General features: G+C 36.2%; 1 protein-coding gene across 1 annotated transcript; it reads left to right on the top strand.

Annotated features, from left to right (window-relative positions):
• The first annotated feature begins 273 nt into the window (after window positions 1-273).
• Window positions 274-17,054, top strand: LOC116293409 (importin subunit beta-1). Its single transcript, XM_031700832.2, has 26 exons — window positions 274-415; window positions 583-641; window positions 795-977; window positions 1,178-1,228; window positions 1,505-1,657; window positions 2,395-2,471; window positions 3,707-3,782; window positions 4,284-4,343; window positions 4,886-4,975; window positions 5,411-5,521; window positions 6,229-6,330; window positions 6,977-7,148; window positions 9,454-9,506; window positions 9,787-9,978; window positions 10,305-10,435; window positions 10,780-10,855; window positions 11,157-11,228; window positions 11,747-11,815; window positions 12,300-12,450; window positions 12,880-12,962; window positions 13,603-13,710; window positions 13,953-14,096; window positions 14,754-14,862; window positions 15,376-15,490; window positions 15,927-16,086; window positions 16,406-17,054. The coding sequence occupies exons 1-25, from the start codon at window positions 376-378 to the stop codon at window positions 16,081-16,083; spliced, it is 2,634 nt and encodes an 877-aa protein (XP_031556692.2). The 5' UTR covers window positions 274-375; the 3' UTR covers window positions 16,084-16,086; window positions 16,406-17,054.
• The last annotated feature ends 2,937 nt before the right edge of the window (window positions 17,055-19,991 follow it).

Consider the following 19,991-nt stretch of genomic DNA (forward strand, 5'->3'; position numbering starts at 1 on the left):
AGTCTTCCCCATTTTCCACGAAGTATTTTTAACACTCTGATAACTCTTCAAAAAATTCTTAACCAAAAAACAGAAAAACAAACATTGACTTGAATATATTTTGGACAAAAAACCCGCTAAATGACAGTAAACAACGATTTAATAGCTCTGTCGGGTCATATTCGTAAACTCGAGAAGCCTCCGACTTTTTACCGACAACTTATCGTAGTTTGAAAAGGAGCGTTGTGATTGGTTAGTTTTTGATGAACCCTCATCACGACGGGGCGAAAACTCTTCGGGTCTCTTCTATTTCAAAATTTCCTCCAGTGCGAGATTACTGTCCATTACTCAAGGCTGACTTTGAAGCTTTTTTACCAAGCTTTTCAGCCATTAAGGATGGATCTTACCCACGTTCTCGAAGCAACTGTTTCATCAGGTAACGTATTCTAGTGATAATGAGCCGTTTGGCGGAAAGCAGTAAAGTCAGCAGAGTTTTGAGCGGGAAAGCACATGGCCGATTAACGTTACGTCCCGTTTATATCTCCAGTACCGGCAAATTTACACCAGAACCTCAAATTTTATTTATATCGTTTTAAAAATTAGATCTAAACGAACTTCAGAATGCACAGAAGTACCTGGAACAAGCTGCTCTTAATAATCTGGTATGTATAATCCTAAATGTTGGGCTTAGTCGTCATGAAACGTATAGACTATGTGTTTGTTGAGGAATGTTGATAATGGAGTTTCCGGTGTCCTTTCGTTTTTCATACTCAACATGGCGTACTTACGAAGGTTTCTCTATTGATTTATGACAGCCTCAGTTTCTAGTTGCTTTGGTCAATGAATTGTCGGATGGCGGGAAGTCGCAAGTTGCTCGTATGGCGGCTGGTTTACAGCTAAAGAACCAGCTCACCTCGAAAGATCTTAACATCAGAGCACAGGTTCAACAACGGTGGCTTTCGCTGGATGCAAATGTCAGAGATCATATTAGAACTCGGGTAAGAACTCATGCAATAAGAAACAATGCTCTTTCGACAGGTACAACATATTATAACAAAGCTCAATTGTATTTTATACCTGTAGTTATAGTACAGATCAGTACATTTTGTACATCAAAGTAATATGGATTCTGGCCTATAAGAAATGGTGTTGATTTTCAAGTAAGCTTACTATAAAACTGGTATATTTTTATTTTTAGGCTGTGGCTACTCTTGGAACAGAAACAGCTAGACCAGCCATTGCTCCACAAGTAAGATTCCATCGTATTTCCGTCTATGAATTCGCTTGAACAACAGCATGTTAATCATCATCAAAAATCTTTAATCCACATACGACATTTTATGACTATATTCTTATAAACATTTTCAAGTTTTCCTCGAGAAAAGCGATCTTAAATCCGAAAGTTTTTCAATATGTATTTATTTATTTTCGCTGATATTGTCATTTTGTTTGTCGAACCCTACACCGTAAATTTATATTTTTATTTTACACTATTAAGTTAATTAATCCAGCTTTTTTAATCCAGTGTATTGCAGCTATTGCCTGTGCAGAAATCCCCAATGGACAGAATTTAGATTTGATGGAAAAACTTGTGCACAATGTTACAAATTCTTCTAAAGACATGGAAGCCCTACGAGAGCAAACATTAGAAGCAATTGGCTACATTTGCCAGGATATTGTAAGTTCACATACCAGCTGTTGTGAAACATTGATGTCTCCTCCCTCTCCTCCCTCTCCTCACCTTTAGGTATTCAACTTTGCTGGACCTCTCTCTATAGGTGCAAGGGTTTTCTTTGAGTTCTCCAGGTTTTCATTCCTCAGCAAAACCTAACATGCTAAATTCCAAATTGTTCTGCAAATTAGCCAAGTCCTGACTTAGATCAGCCCAGAGGATATTTCATGGTTTGATCTGTAAATAGACCTTTCTGAATTGGATGGCTATGAAACAATGGTTTGATATCCAGACTAAACTTGATACTTTTATTCATCAAGTCCATACTCAACTTGAAACCATTGTTTCATGGATATCCAAATGGAAAGGTGTATTAGCCATGTCCTGACTTTGATCAGCCCAGTGGTTGTTTCAGGGTTTGATCTGTGAATTAGCCATGCCCTGACTTTGACCAGCCCAGAGGTTGTTTCAGGGTTTGATCTGGGAGTTGGCCATGCCCTGACTTAGATCAGCCCAGAGGCTGTTTCAGGGTTTGATAACTTATTTTTAAGGACTGGAAAAGGTGCTTTGATTTGAAGTACTTAACTTTTTGAATGCTGGCTATGAATCCACATAAAAATAAACCAGAAATAGGTAGCAATTATAAATTTTCTAGCATTTCTACTTTTCACTGATAACTATCCATGCTCAATTTTAACCACAAATCATGATTGGATATTGGACTGATGATTTCTGCTTTCTAGGAACCTGAACATCTTGTCACCCAGGCAAATATTATACTGACAGCCATCATTCAAGGCATGCAGAAAGATGAACCAAGGTGATTTGCATTACACAAATCGGTTTATCGGTATCTTATTATTATTGATATTGATTTAGCTAATTTTAAAAAGTCCACTGACTTACCTCTAGATTGCATGTGATGTATTTGATATTACTGTTACCAAAAAGTTCCGATGTTGTTTAACAGATCAAAAACGGTATACTCTGATCAAAACACGTGGGATATTGAGAGAACACGAGAGGAGCGTAGGAAACCACGACGCGTAGCGGAGTGGTTTCCAGCTTCTCGAGTGTTCTCCCAACATCTCAAGTGTTTTGATCAGAGTATCAAATAGAAAACTGTTTTTGATTTGTTTTATAAAATAACAAACGTGCGGTCTTATTCAAACTGACCAATGAGCGCACGCAATAGATTAAAAATGACAGTAGCGTGTTTTGATACTCTCATCAAACATGGTTTTCGACCAATCATAGCGTGCGTAGTACCCCAATTATTTCATAATGAATTATCATACAAACATATATGGCATAATGTTTATCACATGTTAATCACTTTGATTTATGGAAATAATTCAGCTTTCTGAAAGATTTTTCAAAGAATTACCTTAAGAAGGGTAAAACGATATATAATATATGTATCATATTATAATGTAAATTACACTCGATTGCAGAAATGTTGTAGTATGCATTTATACAAATATCTAATTCATTCAGTATATTTAATGATATGCAAAACGGAAAAATCACTTTATTCATTTTTTGTTTCATTCAATGACGGTCAAAAGTTTTATTTCTTGTCTATTAGATTGTACTGATTATAAATCAGTTGGAAAATGGTTATTTTGCATTATGCATCTAATTAGATATTTGTATGAATGTATGCTACAACGCTTCTGCAATCGAGTGTATATTATTGGTTATAGAAGACAAATAGAAAATGCATGAATGTATCACGTGCCCTCATAAAACAAGGTGGGATTGGCAGAATAAGAGAAGATGCAAAGGAGAACCATGATGTATAGTGAAGTCCCTCGACATTTCTCAAGTGTTCTGCCCATCCCATGCTGCTTTAGCAAGTTTATTTATCTATTTATTTCTTAAATGCAGTACATATTGGAATAGTTATTATTTGCATAACAATGATAAAATAGAAAGCATGCATGCATGCTTTCTGCTCTCATAAAGCAGACATGACTCCAGCCAGTAAGAATTAAGAATTAAATTATTTATTTTTAAATCAATTTTCTAATATTTCTCTGCTCCCTTCGTCAGTATTCACATTCGATTAGCTGCAACAAGAGCCCTTTTGAATTCCTTGGAATTTACTAAGCAGAATTTTGAGCAACTGGTAAGGTTTTCTTTAGTTTTTTCTTTCTGTGAGGCAGTCATTTTATATTGGTCAACAATAGGCTGCGTTTGCATGATTCATACGGACCAACACTCAGGGTCTTAAAATAACTGAGGAGAAAGTGCTGCCTTTGTAATTACATCTGCAAATGGTTAGACTTTCAAGTGGCTCAGATGACCACTTTAAATGACAGGTCCGCACTCATCATTACTAACCAATATCGGAGGGATGTAAAAGAACCACTGAGGATGTAAAGAAACCCTGGCATTGAAAACTCTAAGTGCTTGTGAATTGTATAATAGCAATCTGTCATTCACAACTCAATTTAAAGCACCTTTGATTATATCCATATAGAAAGGGTGCTATATAAATCATAAATCATTGATTATTATCATTCATTGGCCAACAGTCAGCTGATTGTTGATAGACACAAGTCTGTTTTTCATAAAGTACATGATTACAGTTTTCTTATTTAATGTCAAATAAAATTTGTTATTTTAGACTGAAAGGAATTATATAATGGAAGTAGTCTGTGATGCAACCCAAAGCACTGAAACAACAGTAAGCATTTCTTATTTTATTACACATTGTAATGTTATGTATTGCCCCTAAAATTAATGTGACCCTTGTTTTCCATATCATATCGCTCACTGGAGCAATGGAAACTTGTGAATAATAATAATATCAGGCTCTTAATATGTGATAGAGATTATCACATGTTAAGAGCTTGATATCGTTTTTATTCATGAGTTTTTTTGTATTATGCTGCAAACAAGCAAGTCCTGGAGTGAGTGAGCATTATGATACAAAAAATGAGTGAATAAAAACAATATCAGGCTCTTAACATGTGATTATTTGTTTATTATACATTTAGGGTTGTCTCTGATTGGTCAAAACTAAAATATGTCTAGAGATCTTATTGGACAGTTTTACCATGAAGTGATATCATATCACTTCACTGACATGGTTTTTATTCACGGCTTTATTTCACTGATATCGACGCTAAATGTGTAACAAATCTAATTTGTTTATACTGTATCATAATTTACTCTTCATGATGTTAACAGCATTTGTAATTCTTTTTTATGTATCATTTTATTCAGATCAAAGTTGCAGCACTACAGTGCCTTGTAAAGATCATGTCACTTTACTATCAACATATGGAAGAATACATGAGAGTTGCTCTTTTTGCTGTAAGTATTATTAATATTATATAATCAGAAATATCCATGATCAAGGCTAATCATGATAACCAGCCAAATTGATGTAACTCAGTCATACCTTGTTCCTGGCTTAACGTTACTGGTCAAAAATGACCAGCAAGGCGATTATTCCTATTCGGACAAAGTTCCAATTCTAGCCGGAAATTCTTAGATGATATTGTATTTTTAGCTCTGGTGACCAATTGATGTGATTGGTCAAAGGGACTGGCCGTTGTTTGGTTGTATCTTGTGATTGTCAAAACAATAATAATTCTAGACCGCTATATAAATATTTTTTAAAGCTTTTGTGTTTGCTGGTTTGATAATGATTATTTCATTAGTTTGACAAATTCTTTTGATAACGGATTGTGAAGTTTTGAGTGCATTATCCAGTATAGTAAGTAATTCCTGATTTTCTTTCATTAGATCACGATAGAGGCTATAAAATCTGATGTTGATGAAATCAGTCTACAAGGAATTGAATTTTGGTCTACAGTCTGTGATGAAGAAATGGATTTAGCTATTGAATTGGCTGAGGTATGTGTTCGATATTTTCACATTACAGTAGCTATTTGATAAACTGCTGCAGTGTTATTGTTTTGATTGCAGCGCTTATGCTGGGGTGGCGCTTATTTGAGGACAGCACTCTTTAAAAATCATAACATTATTTTGTAATTGTTAACAAGCAAATGTTAACAACAAAATAAACATGTTTTAAATGTGATTGGCTGCATTGTCTAGAATGAGTGCTGCGCAATTTAGTTGAGGCTGGCACTCCTCAATATTTTTACTTTTATATGCAGCACTTCAATGGGGATGGTGCTTAAACCAGTAAATTATATTTGTATCAATCTTTTATGATTTCAAAATAATAGTAAAGAAAATTATTTGTTACAGGATTTTCACTAAGTTTTGAAATAATCAAAGATTTTGAACCAACCAGAGAGTCCTGGTAGGGTTTTCGTTAAGTTTTGAAATAATAGGGGAATATCATGGTAGTTGAAGCCGAAGTACTTTGCTCAATTACTGGAGCATTCTCCAATCTCTGACCCTTAAGGAAAACCCTCTTGTTACTATGACAAGAGTCACCAACGTCTAGTCTTAACTGTGCATAACACAAGTCTGTATATTCAAATCTAAACACCCTCCCCCTCCCCCTCCCCCCCACACACATGCACACACATACTTTTGATTTAGAGGATACTTAACAGTTTTATAATATATTATTGGATTTGATTTTCTAGGCTGAAGAACAGCATAGAACCCCAGAACAGGCAAGTAGGTTCTATGCAAAGGGAGCCTTGATGCACCTCATCAAACCACTGACCAACTGTTTGACAAAGCAGGTGAGTTTAAAGAACTAATGACTAACAAATTGATTTATGAACGCAGTCAACAATAGGCTAGTAGGTTGATATTGGGGGTTGTAGCCTTCCTGGTTCTCAAGTTCACTCAAGTTCACAGTTCTCTAATGTTGAAAATGTGTAGTTCCAGAAATTATACATACCCCTCCCCCCACAGGATTTTTTTCAAACCCCCCTCCAACCCCCGGAAATTCGGATTTTCTTCCCTACAAACTCTGTAATTTTGTTCTTTCTTTGATCCCCTCCAACCCCTCGGAAATTCCAAATTCCTCTTTGGGGGGTGGGCGGTATGAATAATTTCTGGAACTACACAATCAGGAAAAGGATCAGGCATTCTTGATTGCAGTTTTGAGTGTTGGATTTATATTTTAATTTAGTGCAATTTAACAATTATTAATAAATAGATAATTAAATAAATAAATAAAAATAATATAATGATTTATACGACCATTAATTTAATGATTAAAGAATGAATGAACCAAAGACAGAAAGAAGAAAGGAAAGAAAGAAAGTACAAAAGATAAACTGAAGAAAATAGAAAAAGAATAAATGAAAGAAAGAATGAATGGCTAGTAGGATAGGGTTAGGGTTGCCTTATATGTTAATAAAGCCTCTTTAACATAAATAGGAAGAATTTGATGATGAAGATGACTGGATTCCTTCAAAAGCTGCTGGCGTATGTTTAATGTTGTTAGCTCAGTGCTGTGAGAATATGGTAGTACAACCAATGCTGGAGTTTGTACATAATAACTTCCAAAGCACCAACTGGAAAGAAAGGGATGCAGCTATCATGGCCTTTGGTAAGAGGGGAAGGGAAAGTAGAGTTAGTTTGTAAGACGGAGATGAATAATTATGGCCTTTAGTGCAGAGGAGGTGCAGAGGCAGGTGGTAGGGGAGACTAGACCCCCCTACTATTTAAGAGTTTTTTCTTTTCCTTTTTTAAGCGAGTTTCAAACTCTTTATTGCATTTTGCTTGTTTAATTATTTTAAAAGCTTAATATGTTTGGGTAGGCTATCCTGACTTTTATTTTGATGTAATTTAAGAGCACCCAGACTAGGTGTGTTAGATATATATTTCATTTTGGCAGGCATATTTATAGGCACCTGTATTTGATCAGATAGAAATGTGTCATTTTGCCATTATCCTTCCATTACATTGCTCTAGTAAGAGGGAACAGGTATTTTGGTAGAGGAGTATGGCAAGCCAATGGTAGCAATATTTAATGCACAAATAAAATATTTAATCCATGAAGAAAATATTTAAATCATGGCTTAAATATTTAAAAGTGTAAAAAATATACTTAATTTAAACTTTAATTTTTTTATTTATTCCTTTTTTAATTTTCTGAAGTTTAAAATTTTTATTTAATTCTACAGATTTTTATTTAAACTTCATAAATATCTTTAAAATCAAAATTATTTATTTAAACTTTACATTTTCATTTAATATTCCTGGGATGGGCTCGGCCAAATCTGTCTGGGAACGAGAATCGAATGCTAAAAACAAAAATGGCTACCATGGGTGACAGCGTAAACAGAAGTGAAGAGAGGGAAAAGGTCGGAGAAAAACTCTTTTCCTCTCTTCGCTTCTGTTTACGCCATTGGTACATTTACATTTACCAAATTACAAGCATGCCCTCTCTTCGAGGCTTAAGTGCTCAGGTAGGTCAGGATCAAAGTTAGTGTTCTAATTTACAGACCCCACTTTTAAATGCATTAACATTTGGGGCTGTGACTAATTCAGCGGGTAGATTGTTCCATTGATTTATTGTCCATGGTAGAAAGCTGTATTGTATATATGTTTTTTTCTCGAGAGGAATCTTAAAGGATCTGTTGTGATTATTTCTTGAGTTTCTTGTCAAGGGTATCAGTTCATTACAGAGATCTACATCAACTAAGTTGTTTATAAATTTGTACAGCATAACTAATCACTGGTCAGCTCTGCGCTGCTTAAGACTGCGCCAACCAAGCTCTTCCAACATTGCGGTACAATTGATTCGCGGCTGTAGTTGTTACAAGCAAATCTGGCTGCTCTTCTCTGAACCATTTCGATCTTATTTTGGTTCACTTGGGTAAAAGGGTCCCACACAGACGCATACTCAATTTGAGGATGAACAAGGGTTTTGTATGCGTTAGCTTGATGTGTTTTTGGTGAATTTGCAAGTTCCGTCTCAGAAAGCCTATGGATGAATTTGCTTTCTTGAATACAGAGCATATATGTTCATTCCAAGAGAGCTTATGATGTACAGTGACACCAAGGTGCTTAACTGCATCTTTTTCCTTAAGCTTCAAGCCTGTAATCTATGATTACGTCCTACACAACCAGACCCTTAAGGAAAAAGATGCAGACCTACGCCATGTGACTCAAAGCACATTATGTTGTCAGGGTGGAAAGACATCTGCGGCTTATTTTCCCATTCTTCAAGAAGTTTAAGATCTTTCTGTAAGGTGGCAGCATCAGTTTCAATAGCCACAGTCATATACACAGTAGTATCATCCGCAAATAGTCGAACTTTGGACTGTAGTTTAGCTGGAAGATCGTTGATATATATTAAAAATAGTATCGGTCATTAAAAATAGTATCGGTCAGGTACCGTAGCCATTTTTGTTTTTAGCATTCGATTCTCGTTCCCAGACAGATTTGGCCGAGCCCGTCCCAGGAATATTAAATGAAAATGTAAAGATTAAATAAATAATTTTGATTTTAAAGATATTTATGAAGTTTAAATAAAAATCTGTAGAATTAAATAAAAATTTTAAACTTCAGAAAATTAAAAAAGGAATAAATAAAAAAATTAAAGTTTAAATTAAGTATATTTTTTACACTTTTAAATATTTAAAGCCATGATTTAAATATTTTCTTCGTGGATTAAATATTTTATTTGTGCATTAAATATTGCTACCATTGGCTTGCCATAGAGGAGACAGAGTTTGTATAACTTTAGAAGAATTGCTGTAGCAATTAAAAAGGGTAGGAAGGAGTGAAAGATGCTAATAAGCTGAGGTTGTCTTTCTAGTCCATTATTCTAGTTTGATCTTATTATGGTTATATACATACGTGCATCTTCAAACACTTGACAAGATACATTTTTTTGAAATATTCAGGTACTATTCTAGAAGGTCCAGATATTAAAACACTAGAACCATATGTAGCTGATGTAAGTATGGGAATTTTTTCTGTTCACTGAACAGAATTTTACAGTAATGTAGATCACCAAAATGTTATTTTATTGAACCCCCTACACACTTCTAACCTTGAAAACAGATGTTGCTTAACATATATCAGAATAGGTCTCGTATTTTTATCTCGGCTCTTGGTGTTTGGAATATCAGCACTCTTACTTACATTTGACATTACATGAAGTTTTCTCATCACAATGGCACTTCTATTTCTTTTTGTATTACTCAAAAAAAATTTTTTTTACATTTGTTTTCAAGGCATTGCCAGTTATTGCTCAACGTTTGGCTGATGATAGTGTAGTAGTTAGGGACTCAGCAGCATGGGTTATTGGCCGTGTTTGTGAACTTATGCCCCATTTAGTGATTAGTGAGAAATTCTTGGTCATGGTCGTTACTACACTAACCCAGAGTCTATCTGCTGAGCCCAGAGTTGCTGCTAATGTGTGCTGGGTAAGTAAGGCTTCATTCATAATGTATGGCGGGGGGGGGGGGGGGGGGGGGGGGGGGAGGATGGCAGGTGAAAATTTGAAATGTCCAGAATAATTCTTAACACCCCCCTTAAAGTCATGCAAAAAAATACAATCCCCCCTAAGCAAGGCTTGTTGCTTCTTCCTAAAATAACATTATTGTGCTTCCCCCCGTTTTTCTGATAGAAATTTGCCCATCTCCCCCCTTTTTCCTACCAAAATGTTTCCTAATTAGTTCAAATTAACTGATTAATCCTGTATTACTTATACTAATAACATTCTAATGATTGATATTTTCTCCTGATGTAGGCCTTCAATTCCCTGAGTGAAGCGGCATATGAAGCAGCCAGTGATACACAAACTGATGAAGAACCACAAACATACTGCTTATCACAGTTCTTCCCAACAATTGTAGAACAACTATTGGAAGTGACTGTAAGGTTAGAACAAAAGTCTTCTTAAACACCTAAGTAATAATTTCACTGGCGTTTGATTTTTCGAAGGCTGGACGATTTTCAGTTTTTTTATGAGAATGGGAATTCAATGTACAATAGTCTCACATTTTGTTTTATCATGTACCATTGTTTTTGTATACACCTTATTTAATTGAAACATAGTTGCTGTATAGTTGATATCACGAAACTTTGACCACTCCATTTCCGAAGTTTGTTCTCAAGTTCACAACCTCAGTACAAACTTCAGAACTTCAAAGAAAAATTGACTAGCGATTTAAAAATAAAAATGAATTATTTTCTTAAATCTGTTTCGTGTTTTTATCAAACAGGCCAGATGCAAATCAGTCTAATCTAAGAAGTGCAGCATACGAGGCTGTCATGGAAATGATCAAGAACAGTGCAAAGGTATGTGTGCAGGTCCTGTAAAATGACCTTATTTATATTGATATCACTAACCAAAATTCCGCTAAAAGTATACAATCAATTTTAAATGGAATCATGCCATTTCAAAGATAAAAATTGAAATATTCTGTTTTTCAAAATTTCCTGAAATGTTTAGAATTCTGTCTCTGTCAACTGTCTTTTTGTGTTGATGATTACCAGTAATGATTGCCCTTTGATTTTCATTTTGTACCTAAATACTCCAGTGCTGTTTTGAATAACCATTATTTTTACACATCTACCTTTGATTGGTAATCTTTGACAGGATTGCTATGGAGTTGTACAGAAGACTACACTGACCATCATGCAAAGGCTACAGCAAGTTCTGCACCTTGAGGTACCTACACATCTCGGTATCCTGTACTTTCGCTACAATGTGCTTATTTGCGTATTACTTTTGTTACCAATCATGTCACTTTCGTTACTGTGTTTGCTGTCTGTTTGAAAAATTGCAAAGCAATAACATAAAACAAACTTAATGAACTATAGTAATTAGCCTTATAAAAAACATTTGTAAAGCAGTTTTGAATATTTTTTTGAGGCAATCATACATGATACAACAGATCAAGCAAATACAGTCTATCCACTTAAACAAACTTGTTAATTATACATGAGGGTTTTTTTCGGTTTGAAGCATGATGTGTTGAAAACCTTGTTAATGTTGTCTGGTTTGTTGTCTTTGTCTTCCCATCACTCAACATCGCTGATTGGCTGCCGTTCTGCCATTCTTTCTCTATTCTTCATATAGCACAGTACTTGAGAAATAATGGATGGAAGTGGAGGTTGACTTTTGATATTATTAGGCCAGTACTTATGGCTTCAGTAAAGTTTATCTCATGGTTTTGCTTTCCACAGAGACAAGTTCAGTCTGCTGAGAGAAGTCAGTACAATGATCTCCAGTCACTACTTTGTGCTACACTGCAGGTAAGATTTAAAAAATAACAAAAGATACTATTTAAATAAGTTCGTTGAAATCTCTGAAATGAATAGTGCCATGTACATTGTACGAAAAGTATGGGTCGGCAGATTTGATTGATTGACAGTATTTCGTAATGATGCACTCGTAAACAGAGATATATAGAGGTTCAAGTTTATTCTCACATAATTTAATGATTATCAATAAAAATAGTTATTATGGATATTATAAATGGAAGGTATTACTAATGATAATAATAGAATTGTAAATGATGTGTGTATGGCTGTTATTGCATAAAGGTGTGATCACACCATGTGAAACCCTAAAAACAGGCTTTTTTCATGCATTATTGCAGGGAATATCCGCACTTTAAACCTTTTTGAGTCAACAACCAAGTGCCAAAGAAATCCAAGAATTTGAAGTGCCCAATGGAACATACCTATAGGGGACATTTCTTGTTGTAAGAATTTTTTATTTCTTATTTCATTTTAGAGTGTGCTGAGAAAGATTAATCCACAGGATGCCCAACAGATAGCTGATCCAATCATGAATGCTTTGTTACAAATGTTTGATGCATCTTCCAAGGGCAGCATCTGTGGTGTACAGGAGGATGCTCTCATGGCTGTCGGTACCTTGGTAGAAGGTATTCTACCATCTGTTTTCAATTTTATCGTAACCAACTGATCTGAGAAAAGAAAGTAGCCAATCGGAACAGAGAAAATTATGGATTTCTGGGACACCAAATGAAAAAATAACATTGCTAATAAGTACTTGATACCTGTGACAATATTTATTATGAGTTTTATATTTGGCAGGCATGCTATTTATTTTTCGTTAGTCAACTTTCACGGGCTTCATGACATTTCTACGTCAGTATTTCAGATCAGCTGGAAGTACTTAGAATCATCATTTCTGATTGGTTATTATTTCTACCTTGTGAATTAACTTTAAAAATGAGAATATTCAAAGGTTATTCGAAATTTAAACCATTTTGTTTATTGGCCATCCTAGCCTCCTACACAGATGTTGTTAGGATCGTCACACAATGTTTGCTATCTTTCTTTCATTTTAGTTGTTGGTGTTGATTTCATAAAGTACATGGATCCTTTTCTTCCTTATCTTGAACTAAGTTTAAAGAATGTTGCAGAATATCAGGTATTTCTTTTTCAACATCTACGATTTACTGCTATACACGCATGTATAACAACTGTATTTCAATAAACATTGTCATCACCAAAGGCGATAGGCAATAGGCGAAAAGCCATAGGAGATAGATCATTTCAAGATTCAAGAATAGCTAGAATGACTTGTGTTTCTCCTTCTTATTCTCGTCAAGAACATGGATCTTAGTGATGAGACTGATTCAATGTTCTTTGTATTCAACGAAACTATTTAAGTCAGAATGACCTATCAATGACAATGTTATTGAAATATGCTCATATTGATTATTGGGTCACTTGTGTGTACCCTTATGTTATAAGACACCTAGAACTAATTCCAACCTGGGTGTCAAAATGATAGAATTCCCTTCTATTGAGGATTGAAATCTTCAGGTTTTGATGTAAATATTTTTTATTGTTTTGACCCTTGGGTAGGAATATAGTGGGGAGGCCTGTGCACCTGCTGTCAATCTCTGCAACATTCTATTGTACTGTACCTTTTAGAGCAGATTACTGTATCTCTTCTATCTTCATATCATCTTCATATATGTTTAACCAGTCACAGCATCCAAGGTTCCAGTTAGAATGTTCAAATAGTCACACAAATCCTAATACTTTTTCTTGACCTTCTATAGGTGTGCATTGCTGCTGTAGGGCTGGTGGGGGATATAGCTAGAGGACTTGGAGTCAATATTGCACAGTATTGTGACTCCTTTATGCAGATCCTACTTCTTCATCTTGCAGTAAGTGTAAAACTATTTATCCTACACCAATGAAAATACAACCAACCAGAATACAGGAAAACTGTTTTATAATTTTTTGCATCTACCCTAAAACAATCCCACAATGCACTGCAATGCCAACCCATTTTTTCTTCAATCTTAGAATAGCTAATAAGACGGTTACTGTTTTGAACCCTCAACAATCTGTTTATCTAATCTTACTCACATTTCCCTTTAGTGGTAATGCATTTCTTTCATTTTAGGATGAGAATGTGCACAGATCAGTCAAGCCACATATCCTATCAGTGTTTGGTGATATTGCCCTGGCTGTTGGTCATTACTTTAAAAAATACTTGGATGCTGTAATCAGTGCGCTAACGCTGGCCTCACAGTTTAATGTGGAAAAGGTAAAGTATTAGCATCCCCTTGGATTATGAATAAAAGCCACCCCTTCAGTTTGGGTAACATGGTTTCTTATCGTGGAGACTTTTAGTTATTCATTGGTTTATTGAATGGAAAAGCTTTTTTGCGGCAGTACACGTCTCTCACCTCTGGGGTTTTGCTTTCGATTTCTGGACCCGAAATCACATGTGAGTAGAGTTTGCTAGGTCTCTGCAAAACCTATAAACAAGCTAAATGCAAACTCGATCTGTGAGATGGCCATACCCTGACTTATGGATCAGCCCAGAAGTTGTTTCAGGGTTCGATCTTTGAGTTAGCCGTGCCATGACTTAGATCAGCGCAGAGGTTGTTTTAGGGTTTGATCTTTGAGTTAGCTGTGCCCCAACTTAGATCAGCGCAGAGGTTGTTTCAGGGTTCAAACTGGGAGTTAGCCGTGCCCTGACTTATGCCAGCCAAGAGGTTGTTTCAGGGTTCAATCTGGGAGTTAGCCGTGCCCTGACTTAGATCAGCCCAGAGATTGTTTCAGGGTTAGCCTTGACCCAAGTTTGTTTCAGGTTCGATAGAATTTCAAACGTTTTTATCCCATCTTCCGTGCATGTAGTCTTATTCCATTCATTATCCTGCCGCAACTTATCTTGAGTCTTTGGTATTTAATCTGACAGCCTGATTATGACATGTTGGATTACATAAACGAACTACGCGAGGCTTGTCTGGAAGCCTATACTGGAATCATACAAGGTCTAAAAGGAGACAATGAAAAGGCTGTTGATCGTAAGTATTGTACATTCATAACAATTTAATTCCTTTGTGTCTTCACCTGCAGGTGAGTCGACAACAATAATTTGACTTGTCATAATCAGTGGTGTTTTCCGGGTGCAGGGGATTAGCTCACAACCCAACCCACACTGAAACTGGAGGCCAGTGGCTAGTACAATGAATTTCATACAACAACGACAATACAAATCGTTGCGCACTAAGTTGCTTTTGTTGTATGAAATTACATCGCCAGAAACGCTGCGCGCAATAAATTCTATTGGCATAAAAAGACGTTTCAACCCTTGGTACCAATGGCGTGATGTTTCTCTGTTAACTTGCCATGTAGCGGTCATTTGTTGCAAGAAAAAGCTGGTACATGTGACCTCTCTGCTATACTTTAAACATTGCTCGCAACAGTTGTACGTTGTATCCAATAGGGTCTTTATTGTTTTATGGCCCAGAGACAACGGAAAGAGAAGGGTATAATCCCACATTCATTCTTATACCTTGTATTCTCGATATCAACAGCTGAAGTCCTGGTTATGAAGCCTCATATTCCCCACATCGTTTGGTTTCTGGAGCAAGTCGCCGAAGATCCTGATCATTCTGAAGGGACAGTCACCTGCAGTAGTGGACTTATTGGGTATATTGACTTCCTAAGAATACTAACATACAGTAGCTTAGTTATCAATATCGTCTGATTATGAGTAACACGTAGTTTCTCAACAATATCTGCCGGTCATGAAACGCAAGGCTCGTACTGTTTTTCCCCCAAGTGTCGTTATGTTTTACCTAGCTCGTTTAGCTCTCATAGTTATTCTAGGTACCCCTACCATCCTTTTGTAAATATGCTTGTATTTATATTTTCTCCTTATTGTAATCTGTGGTACAAATAAAGCACATTGTTATTGTATGCCTAAACAACCAGGGCGCGGTTGTACTAAGGGTAGATAATACTATCCAATGGATAAATCTTTAACCAGTAGATAAATTGCTGTTTTTAACGTTTAAGTTTATTTACCTTTCCCCCTTCATACAACTGAGCACAGAATGTTAACCATACGACTTCCACCCCTTAGGGATATCTGCGAAGCATTTGGTGGTGAGGTGTACCCAATGTTCGATAAGCAAAGCATCAGTGATTTACTTCAAGAAGGCCGACGATCCAAGAATCACAAGACTAAACAAGTTTCTACCTGGGCGTCTAGGAAACTACGCGCTCTTAAGCAACTGTAGATGGTTAGTATCTAGTGTTAGCGGGTAGTAGGGCATTTTTTATCCTCAGTGAGATTTTTTCATATACTCACTAGTGGAGATATCGATGACGTTTTTCCAATTTTTTCAACAAGTTTCATATTTGAATGTATCTATATGATAAAAAAGAAATTACACGTATCTTCGCGCCACCGTGTAATATTCTCTTTATATCTCACCTTGTCGATTGCCAGTCAACAAAATGAATGCAAAAGCCAGTCACCTATTAGCAACTGTTTTAATGCGCGCCCATTTTATTCCTTTTCTAGATACTAATTCTTGATAATATTCTGTTCTAATTCAGGTATAGACGTAACACGACGACAACGACTGTGAGAGAGCGTGAGCGTGCGCGCGAATGCGAGAGTGCGTGAGACAGGCGGTTGATCGCCCAGAGGCCCATCCAACTTGCACAGATTCCACAGATATAAATATCAATCTTTATAGTGGAACAAGAGTCGAGCCTGGAATCACCTCCAATGAACAAATAGAGTACAGTGGAAACGTGTGGAGAGAAAATTTACAAGACATTTCACCCTTTTGGTGACTAATTCTGAACTATTTCGAGACACCAACCAAAACCATATCCAATGAATTTGGACTTGTGCCAAATTTGAGGCGTGGCAAGAGAGAAGAGATCTTCTTTTGGACAAAATTTCTTTAATAAATAGACAGCCATTCTAATTGATTGTACGTAAATGAGTGCTGGAATAAGCCACAAAAATTATTCCAATTATGCCTAAATAGAAGGGGGAAAGAATTTTAGATATTTGTATTGTATTAGGCTGATTGAAATGACTTTTGAAATAGCATGGGGTTTGTATGGCTATCTACGGTATTGCTGCGTTTTCTAACAATGAGCGGAATTGTAAAATAGAAGTACGTGTGGACTGGATTTGTCTTCTATAGTAGTTATAGTAATGATGGTGTTAGTAAACCGTGTATTGCCTTTACTTGTGTTTTCCACATTCTATGCTCTAAAATATCGAATATTTTCTTGATCTAAACCGCGCAAAATTTGGAGCAAAGAGCGCACTTTATTCCACATTCTCCATTCTTGCCCCCTTCAAATTTATCGATACCCTTGCACATTGTCTTCACCGATTGAATTGGAATTTAGCGTGTTAGTTTTTTCAGAGGTAGAAAATCGGGAAAAAAACCTTGAATCAGGGTAGACCCAATAAACTCCTCTCACATGCGATGTGCAAACCAGGAATCGAAACCGAGGCCCCAGAGATTTATCGGTGTTATATTAGAGCTAGCTATACTGGAATAGAATTGTCCTGTATCGTACACAAGGTTCGTGCTGAGGTAACCACTTGAAATTCAAGGACTATTCAAGGAGTAAGTATACAAGGACCCAAAAATGAATTTTCAAGGAGTATGTTCAGCTAAATATGCCAAGGTTTTACACGGTGGTTGCACATGGCCAACTTTCATATCTTCCAATCTTTCTGACTAGATCTATTTCAGAACCATGCAAGTAATGATCAAAGCAAAAATTCAAGGAGTTTCTCTAAAATCATGAAATTCAAGAGCTTTTCAAAGTGCCCTTGAAAACATGAATTAAATTCAAGGAGTTTAGGAGTAGCACGAACCCTGCGTAGAATGTGTGCGAGGCCATCGAAAAATACTGATCACTTTTAACTTAATTGCCTCTTAACAATACTTGCGAAAAACTCTAAGAGGAAATATATATAACCTCGATAAGGACTTTCATAAACACATCCAACAATCGACAATAGCGTAGGTTTCGATGTTTTTCCTGATCACCGTGTGCTGTTTGTCGCGTGATAAGGAAAATGAGACATCCGTTCGTAGGCGCACTAAAAATAAGTTGAGCGTGTTCGTTGGAGTGGAGTAGAGCGCTAGCTTTACATCAGTGTACATTCCAGCAACCACCCATGTTGACCAAAATTTTAGGGGGGGGGGGGCTACTTCAGTTTAGGGGGGCTAATTGAGTTTCTCTAGTTCTGTCAACACAACGGAAAACAATCAAAAAAAGCATCTAATTCTTCAGTTTTGTTTTTTTCTGCTGAAGGGGGGCTTCAGCCCCCCCCCCTCCCCGAACACTTATCATACAAAGACAAATACACAAGAGCCGAGACCATTTGTCTTTTGTTTAATAAATGTTGAGTGCTAGCAACTATTAGTCACTAAGTAGCTACTATATTTGTTAGCATCATTTGTTTTTATTTCATGGTTTTACTGCATGCGCTCTATACTACTGACGTAAATTGACATCCGCTTTTAAAATATTGCAAGCGTGATATATGCGTAAGTCCGGTATTGTGTAAGGATGGAAGAATGTTTTGAATGGTGGGTGGGTAGATATAGATAAATACTATAATTGACGACTACCTTTTTGGCTTCCTTTTTGGAGGTAAGAGGGTCTGAATTTGTGCGCATCGTTAAGGTCTTGGGACACCAATAAGCCTGAAGCGAGATGAGGTTTTACCCCCGTCTCTAGACCATAATCCTTTTAATTTCACACTGCTTTTGTTCTTTAATTATGACTATTGTTCCTGTATTCTCTAAGGAATTAAAAATTTTAATATGAAAGAATTTTAAAAACTATTATGGTATAGAGTCGGGGGTAAAACGTCATCTCGCTTCAGGCTTATTACATAACTTGCTGTAGAATTAAATCATTACACTCAGTACATATATCCTTTTCAAAATATTTGTTCCCATATTGAAGCTCTGTCAGTTATCTTTGATATTACGACTATTATTATGTTTTATTGAATTATCAATTTATTTTTTAACTTTTGTAAGTGCATTGAGATTTTATTGTTATTATATTTTACATATTTTTCTTTCTATCTTCAAGATATCATCAATTTTCGAATACTGAGCACTACAGTGAACTGTGACGATAAATTCTCTTTATAAAGAAAATCAAAAGAAAGATAGAAGAAGATTTGAAAAGAGAATGGACATGCAAGAAGCAACGAAAAGCAAGAAAAATTAGGCAGCTCCTCTTCCCTAGTCCAGACGCTGGAAACGCAGCCCAGAATATAAAATAATTATATTGTAATTCGAAACAATTTTGATGAAGAAGTGTTTTTAAAAGTAAAGTTTGACCACTTGTTCAATGCATTTTCTGTAACACTTCTAAGCATTGTAAATTAAATCAGAAAATACTGATAATCAGTTTTACTGATAAAAGGAACATACCGGTGGATATGAAAATGCCGATATACGGAATCTTTTAGCAGATATATATCAGGAGTTAGCATTTGATTACGACCACCTGCAAATTTGCGCCATATAAATTATTATTATCGTACATTACGTAGGTATGAAACTCATTAGCCTCGCTTATATGACTTCCATAATAAAAGAATATTAGACTGAACGCCCTTACGTACATTAGTGCGGCTCCACGAGGACCGCCATCATGAAGCGGTTAGAAGTTCGAGTGTCTCTTTAAAATCAAGATGTTTTGACTACAGGTTGAACATTCCAAGGCTTAACAAAGTCCTTAGACTACTGAGTGACAGGAGTCGTTCAAAAAATGATACTAAAATTAGTTCATCGAGTACACGGTTCGTTAAACCACTAGTACTAAACAAGAGTCAAGACATTAGCTTTAGAATAGATATTAGTTCTAGAGTAAGGCTGTGCTCATAATGTATGGCAGAGGGGAGGCAGGTGAAATCTTTAAACGACAAAGAAAATTCTTAAGACCCCACAAAAATTGCTAAATCTCCCCCCCCCCCCCCCCCCCCCCTCTTCCCCCGCGGACAATCTCTTGTAGCTTCTTCTAAAGATTTTGCATCCCCCAATTCTGTCCTCTTCCCATTTTACTGGTAAAAAAGTTTCCGATGCCCCCTTAACTTCACCTACTCCCCCCCCCCCCCCCCCTGCCATACATTATGAACGCA

Source organism: Actinia tenebrosa, unplaced genomic scaffold, assembly GCF_029948245.1.
Source record: "Actinia tenebrosa isolate PJP-AT-01 unplaced genomic scaffold, QUT_ActTen_1.0 PGA_scaffold4__44_contigs__length_22323623, whole genome shotgun sequence".
In the NCBI taxonomy this organism is placed as follows: Eukaryota; Metazoa; Cnidaria; class Anthozoa; order Actiniaria; family Actiniidae; genus Actinia; species Actinia tenebrosa.